We start from the raw sequence: 7,392 nt of genomic DNA, 5'->3' as shown, positions 1-7,392 counted from the left end.
CAAGGAATTCAACGGATTACATGTTGTGATCATTTTTACTGAAATGGAACTACAGAAAATCTGTAACCATCATTCAACAGTGCCTAAGAGATAACGTAGCACGTGTGTCCAATAGTTCTAGAGCCTTACAGGTATACTGAGACCATCATAGCTAAGCTGGACGTCAAGCCCCTCTGTTTCCATCAGCCTGGCAAGATCATCGTTCACTTTCTCATGGTCCATTAAATGCATCATCCCTGAAGATACCATTCAGTCCAGTTTAAAACAATAGCAATATAATCAAAATAATGGAAGATGAGGCAAAACATGCCATTTGATCAAATAAGGCTATAAGCTTCCCATAGTTCCATGTCAAGAAGAAAAGATTGCGACAAAGTTTCCAAGACTCCATTCCTGGAATCAATAATTATGAACTGTGTTCGACATAAATATTGAGATTTAATGTGTTCAGGCGTAATTTATTACTTTCTTGGACAAGTATTTGAGAGGTGAAATCATCTCCTTGTTACTTTTCTAGATATTAAACAACAGATAGGTAACATTTCTCAACTGTAAACTAAAATCATGTTAAACTTTTCTGTTGCAAACTCTGCAGTCTGTTTAAGAGTGTGTTATGTTTTGTGGATCCAGAGAAACTCCAAAATGCACTTAAGAGCTGACACTGACATCATGTTTGGTTGGGTGTGATTAGAGCTAGGGGGTGAGGATTGAAGGGGTATGAGACTTTAAATACATTGTATGGTTAGGGGGCATGGGAATTGATGAGGGATTAAACATGACAGTTGAGAGTCCAACCCCCACCGTTTTATTAACAAGGGAAGGGGTGGGAATTGGGAGGAAATTGTTTTAGTGATGACATCTTAACCCCTTCATCATGACTTATGTCATTGTCTCTTGTCTAATCTTGCACCAATTCCCACTATACAAATAACAGAATAAACTTCTCTGTCAATTTCCCACACATAATTCCCATTAGATACCAAACAAAGGAGTTGGAATAAAACAACAGATCCCATGCCCTAATCTCAATACAACTCCTGAGCTATTTTGTAAGGAAAAAAAGTTAACTATAAATTTGTACTTCCTCCGTTCCTAAATATAAGTCTTTTTAGAGATTCCAATATGAACTACATACGGATGTATATATTAGAATCTCTAAAAAGACTTATATTTAGGAACGGAGGAAGTATAAAAAGAAGCAACAAAATGATTGGTTAGTCAGGCCATACCGGTAAACAGTGTTCTTTTTGGTTTGATTTTCCTGACTTCCTCGAGGGCCTGTATAGTTGAAGAATATATCATAACTGGATACAGTGAAATAGTAAGAAGGTAGAACTAATGTGTTAGAACTTACCCTAGGTAATCCAAAGTGTGTTGAAGAAGAACGATCAGGTCTAAGAGCATCCTGTAGTAAGTTACATAAAACCAAGATCAATCCAATTCATAGTCAACAGTGAATACTCAAGAGAGATGCACAAGTAGGTCAATACAAAAGTTAGCAGCATAAGAAATGTACATCTTTCAGATGAATCTAACTATTTCATGATTCAAAAATCAGAGATACGCAAGAAAACAAAGTTAGCAGCATACAACAGTCCAATGAAACAATTTCATGGTTTAGAAATGCAAGAAAAAAAAAGGAATACCAATATAAGAAGTTGACAGTCTTCCAGAAGTTTATAGGTTTCGTCAGGTATATCACTGACATCACTGCAAACATCAGAGCAATTCAGATAAGATGCCTACCAACAACACAAGTCTTACAATAAACAGACCTTCCAGTGAACTCAATCTACCTTATGTAGCATATGTCACCAAAACGGAAACCAAGGGAACGGTAACCCTGACCGTGCCATACAGGCAAAGGAATTACCTGAAATGTAGACATTACATCTTTAGCAAAATAAATTGAACAGGAGACTCTGTCATGAATCCCAAGTATACTCAACACATACGGACATATTGAATAAGTAATTTTGCATTTGAGCAGGATACATAAAAATTGAGCCCATGACAGGTTTACTTAGCTCCACAGCCACAGGTTGGTAAGTTCTCCATATTATGTTTCTACCCAAAAGTTCTCCATATTACCTCGAGCCATCAATGAAAACAGATTTACTCAAACTTACTGGAAGGCATCTTGTCTGAATTGCGCTGGTAAATTTGCCCTATTGGCTGTTACTAACAACACTATCAATCAATTAAGTGATCCCATCCCATTATATTTGACCAAAATAAAGGAATTAAATACACATTTGTATACCTGACTACATGGACTATTTCCTTACTACATCTCACTGAGTCTAAAAGGAGAATATCAATTGTAATTTGTAAGCAAACAGCTTAGAAGTATAAGTACACTCCTTGCTTTGAAGTTGTTGTTTCAGATTACCAACCTCAAGATCCTGAACAGTAAATGGTTCCTCTTTCATAATGTTGAATTGCAATGTTGAAACTGCAGCACCAGGTATAACCGTACTTGTGTCGACCAAATAGTGGTGTGTCATCTTCATCACCTGATACAAACCAGCAAAGGAGGAAAGGAAAGAAAACTGAGCCAGCTGTAAAGATATATAAAACTAAAAGTGGGAAGGCCATAATTTTTTAATAGAATGGCATAATGGATTTTCATGTATATTCCATAAAATTTTCTGAGGCTGTAATACTAGAAAAAATAACATAAAACATAACTAAGTACAAGATTTTCAAACCTCATAATCACGCGGTGCCACATAAATTGGGATGGAGGGCTGGACATTGTTCGTCCAATCACGAAGACAATCAAGACCTGCACCATTCATGCTGTTATCTTTTTGGAAAGGGAAAAGCCACAAGTACGATGGGTTTCTCGTCTTGATTAATAGAAACAAAATTGTGTTGCGGAAAGCATTTACACTAGACGGGACTTTTAAAAATCGTATAAGCATTCAATTATAAGGTGCATAGGAGTTGAGAAGGTTGGAACCACTCAGACCTCCAATTGCATCAGCATGAGAATGAGTAATAATGACAGCATCAATCTCCCTCAACCTGAAGATCAGTACAAAACGTTAACAACACTTGCGTTTCTTTAAAGCAAATACTAATAGAGGATGTGAACAGTTCAGTACCCAAAAGCAGGGAACCACTGGAGCGCAGAATGGTAGAAAAACCTGACAGAAGAACAAAGCATCAGGGTGTGATAACTATTACCATTTTTTTACTTTGTAGATGCGCATTATTTACAAAAACAGCTTCTATATCAGCTACTATGAATGGAAGAAATTTCAGGTTCTCTGCTTCAAAACAGTGATACACTCTGGGTGTTTTCTACTATTCCTACCCATAGCTCTAGCGTCAAGAACGAGAGGAGAAGCAACTGGCAGTGCAAGAAGTAGCGCATACTTGCCAGCGTCGATGAGAATGTTAGAGGTGCGAGACGGCGTGACATGGCGCAGGAGAATGGAGGTGTTGCGCCTCCGGTTCCGGTTCCCTGGCTCTGCTGCCTTGGTGCAAACCTGCGAACAGGACATAACAAACAAACAGCCAACATCACACCGAGCAGCGAGCACTGTGAGAAAGCAGAACAAAGCGAGTCAACCGGCGGTTGATAACGAGATGTAGGTGGAGGGTCATACGGGGCAAGTCTTGGAGGGGTCGGTGAGGCAGCTGACGCGCGGGACGCCCTCGCTGGTGCCCGTGCCGAGGAAGATGAGCTCCGACTTCGGCGGCTCCTCGTGCTCCGCCGCCGAGGAAGAGACAGCGCTGCCAGGGGCGCAGGAGGAGGAGGAGAAGAAGCGCGCTGGAAGGATCACCACGGGTACAGGCATTACGTCGAACAGCCGAGGCGCAACCAGTAAACTATGCAATTACGATTGTATACGTACAGGAAGCGCCGGAGCGGAGGCGCGCGAGGGAGAGGCGGGAGGAGAGCGGCGCGGCGGCCGCCGGGGCGCGGGGAGGGAGATGCGCGCCCAGAGAGCGCGCGGCGGCGAGCGAGCACGCGAACGGCGAATGCAGCATGGGCAAGCGGTGGGCACGCAGGAGAGCGGCGATCGCGCCCGCGGCGGTGGCCCCAGACATCGGGAAAGCGCGGATGCGTCTGTCTGTCTTGCGGCGGCGGCCGGCGAGTCGGTATCGACGGGGTCTCCGCGGACGCTGGCCACTTGTCGCCTGTCTGACCGCGTTGCGGGAGGGGAGCGACGCTGGCAAGTGGGCCCGATGTTCCCTGCCTGACGGTCAAGAAAGCCCCGCGCCTCTTCCGACGGCCCTGTCACTGACATGTGGGTCAATAGTCCAGTGAGCCCTGTTCACTGACATGTGGGTCAACATACCATAAGTGGGCTTTACATGGGCTTTCAGCCTGGGCCGAGGAATAATTCCGTCTCTTTCTTCTCCCACTTCTCTTCCTGTCCTATCGTCTCCTCTCCCAATTGCCAGAGTCCGAATCTCTCGTGCTCCCGGAGGCCGGAGCACGCAGGAGATCGAATTCGCCGCGCCGGCTCGCCGGAGACGACAGACCCCCACAGGCACGAACCTATCTCTCTCTCTCTCTCTGTCTCCCTCTCCCGCTCTGTTTCAAAAACTTTCTTGCCATCCTCGTACTTCACGTGCTGTCTGTGTTTGCCCGATCCCGGGATAGGCTAGATCGCTCGTCCATGGGATCAGCCGATGAAGGATTAACATTTCTTGCCGTCTCTAGTGGAGTGCCAAAAGGTTCGCCGCGGTTAGCTGGGATCGCAGCAAGCTAACCATGTCGATTTGTGCAGATTTTCTGAAGTTGTAGGCGACCAGTTTATTAGAAATTTCCTGTTTGTTACCGAAGCACTTTAGATGCTTAACCTCTTGATCTCGGGGTACTTGGTGCTTTTTTTAGTTAACCCTTATGCCTTCCTGCAAAGCAAGCTTGGCACCACGTGTTGCTGTTCCAATTCATTGTATGAAGGCATTTTTGGTCGAGTGCAAATCTCTTGTTTCATTTCAGTTTCTTGTGCACTACTACTGACACTGAAAGCTGTTGCATATTTCAACAGAGTGGTGGTGCGTATAATGAACAAAGGCAGCATCCACAAAAAGGAGACGCACGGAACAAGCGACGACATAAGCGAGAACACACCTGTGGAGAAGGTCAGGGGCCCCAATCTGTTTGAACGGACCAAGGAAGAGATCGAGGCTCTTGTGGCGGCTGTTCACGATAAGATGGAGCACCATTCCAGTCCCCGCGGGAAGGAGGGTGGTAATTTACTTAAGTTGAAGTCATTTTGCCTAATTTAACTCTGACAAGTATTGCTCCAATTACATACCTTGAATTATGCTCACAGTAGAAATTAGATGGGAAGAAAGATGGGTAGGATAAGAGAGGAACAACAATGGTCCAATAGAGTGAAAATTCACATCTTTGTGCTCCTTTACCTATGGGGCTTGTCCAATTGAGAGTGTTTATACCACTCAAATTGTTCTTTTCTGAACCGAGTCTACCTAAGTTACAACCTTAGGACTTGCCATTTTGCAATAGAAGCAATCATATCCACAAGTTTCAGCTTTTCAATTCTTGAGAGCTGACAGGGTTTGACTGGAAACAGTGCTTTGTGTTGAATGCTAAGACATGGGCTCACAGGAAATTTCTGTTTGCTGTTTTATTTCTGCATATTCAGTTAATTTGTTTGCAGTGATGAACTATTAAGCTGTTGTATGTTTCTGTGGTATTTTCACTTCACCTTGTTGAGAAGAGTAGTGTTCTGTGTAACGGAGTTCTGTTTTCTGAGAGACTGGAAACATTTGAATTTTCCGTTTTGTCCAAGGTGTTATGGAGGTAGTTTGGGTGTATGTATTTGAGGTTTATAACTTAACATCACCAAGACTTTGAAACAATATAATTTTGTGGACAAAAATTCAAGCATGAAAAATGTTTCTGAGATATCACTTCTCTAAAAGCTATATACAAAGCAGGCCTTCCATGTTAATAGAAGAAAAAAGAAATATAAAGTATATACAAGAAGGGCAAAGGATAATAGTACCTCCTGAAATCAAGTTTGGAAATTCATTTCACCTTGTTGAGGAGTAGTGTTTTGTGTACCGGAGATTTCTGAGACCAAGATTTGGATGTCCAGCTTTGTCAAGTTATAATGGGAACTTCTTGAGCATACAATATTATGGTTTGTAACCTAATATTACCCAAACTTTGAAACAATAAAACTTTGTGACCAAAAATCATCAGTATAAAAGATGTTTCTGAAATATAGCTTCTCTAGAAGCAACCATTTTGATTGAAGAATAGAGTAATAAGGATATACAAGGAGTAAAGGATAACAGTACCTCCTTTGGAACCTAGTATTCAATTCCTTCATTCCTGATTCTTTGTGTTACTTTCCTCATACATGGTAGATGAGGTTCTTTTGGCAGTGCTCTGTTTAGTACCCTGTCTTGATTATTATGCACCGTTCTAATTTACCTGCAGAATTGCACAAGGATTCCAAGGAACACAGCAAGGCAGACATGCATAAGAAGACCCACGAGAACGAAACTCATGGTACAAGCAATGATATAAGTGAGGACACGCCGGTCAGCAAAGTCAAAGGCCCGGGCGTGTTTGAACGTGCCAAGGAAGAGATCGAAGCTATCGTTGAGGCCATCCATCCGAAGAAAGAATCCGACAAGTGAAGATCGACCGCATCGTGTACATTGTGTCTTCAGTATTTTCAGTGGCTGTGAAAACTATGTGGGCTATGTCCAGGTGGATGCATTATTTGCATCATATCCACTTGCAATCTTTGTATTTTGCATTGCCAAACTCTATCGCTGCAAGAGCTGAATGCTCCATCGTATCGCCGCCGCTTACGTTGAGCAGAAGATGTATAAAATGTGACATGACTGTACAACTACTTTGTTGTGTTTGAATTGCCAAGAAGCTGTATGCAATTTATCACTTGACACTTTTGTCATTTGCTTGGGCACACCGTAGACCTTCTAGGTGCCATAAATGGGATGGATTTCATTGGTTGAAACACTGCTTTCAACAATGGTATGGCGGTGTCTCGGAAACTGCAGCTGAAAAAAAAAGATTTTGCAGCTTGGTCACCTTGCTTGTTTGGTCGATTTTCGGAAACAGCGCAGCGACAGGGTATATCCAACAATGAGGCCACCCCGATCCCCTTCATAAGATGACCATCCTCATCCGCCTTTGGCTTAGTGGGGAAATAATTCTAAAACCGAAATTCAGGACCACATCCCAGTGTAGGTTTAGTGTAGCACTAACTCAAATATTGATAGAAGCATATATAGTACTTCCTCCGTAATGAAATATAAGAGCGTTTAGTGATTCTATGATGGTGCTAGACTTGGACGGTGAAGGAGGCACGGATCACAGAATTCTAGCACCATTGAAGAACGAGGCACAGATCAAAGTTACCTACA

General features: G+C 42.8%; 2 protein-coding genes across 2 annotated transcripts; one reads left to right on the top strand and one right to left on the bottom strand.

Annotated features, from left to right (window-relative positions):
• Positions 1-6: 6 nt before the first annotated feature.
• On the bottom strand, positions 7-4,185 carry LOC119309076 (putative hydrolase C777.06c). The gene is made up of 12 exons (XM_037585169.1): positions 3,867-4,185; positions 3,618-3,781; positions 3,385-3,497; positions 3,111-3,152; positions 2,975-3,030; positions 2,712-2,788; positions 2,397-2,516; positions 1,797-1,873; positions 1,647-1,710; positions 1,355-1,405; positions 1,230-1,278; positions 7-236 (listed from the first exon to the last, which is right to left on the bottom strand). Exons 1-12 carry the CDS (start codon positions 4,060-4,062, stop codon positions 118-120), a joined length of 1,128 nt encoding a protein of 375 aa, XP_037441066.1. The 5' UTR covers positions 4,063-4,185; the 3' UTR covers positions 7-117.
• Positions 4,186-4,355: 170 nt separating this feature from the next.
• Positions 4,356-6,915, top strand: LOC119309075. The gene is made up of 3 exons (XM_037585168.1): positions 4,356-4,508; positions 5,013-5,215; positions 6,437-6,915. The coding sequence occupies exons 2-3, from the start codon at positions 5,029-5,031 to the stop codon at positions 6,637-6,639; spliced, it is 390 nt and encodes a 129-aa protein (XP_037441065.1). The 5' UTR covers positions 4,356-4,508; positions 5,013-5,028; the 3' UTR covers positions 6,640-6,915.
• Positions 6,916-7,392: the final 477 nt, after the last annotated feature.

The sequence above is a fragment of the Triticum dicoccoides genome, chromosome 5B (genome assembly GCF_002162155.2).
Source record: "Triticum dicoccoides isolate Atlit2015 ecotype Zavitan chromosome 5B, WEW_v2.0, whole genome shotgun sequence".
Classification (NCBI taxonomy): domain Eukaryota; kingdom Viridiplantae; phylum Streptophyta; class Magnoliopsida; order Poales; family Poaceae; genus Triticum; species Triticum dicoccoides.
The sequence above is the reverse complement of the archived record's forward strand: the minus strand, read 5'-3'. Positions and strand labels throughout refer to the sequence as shown.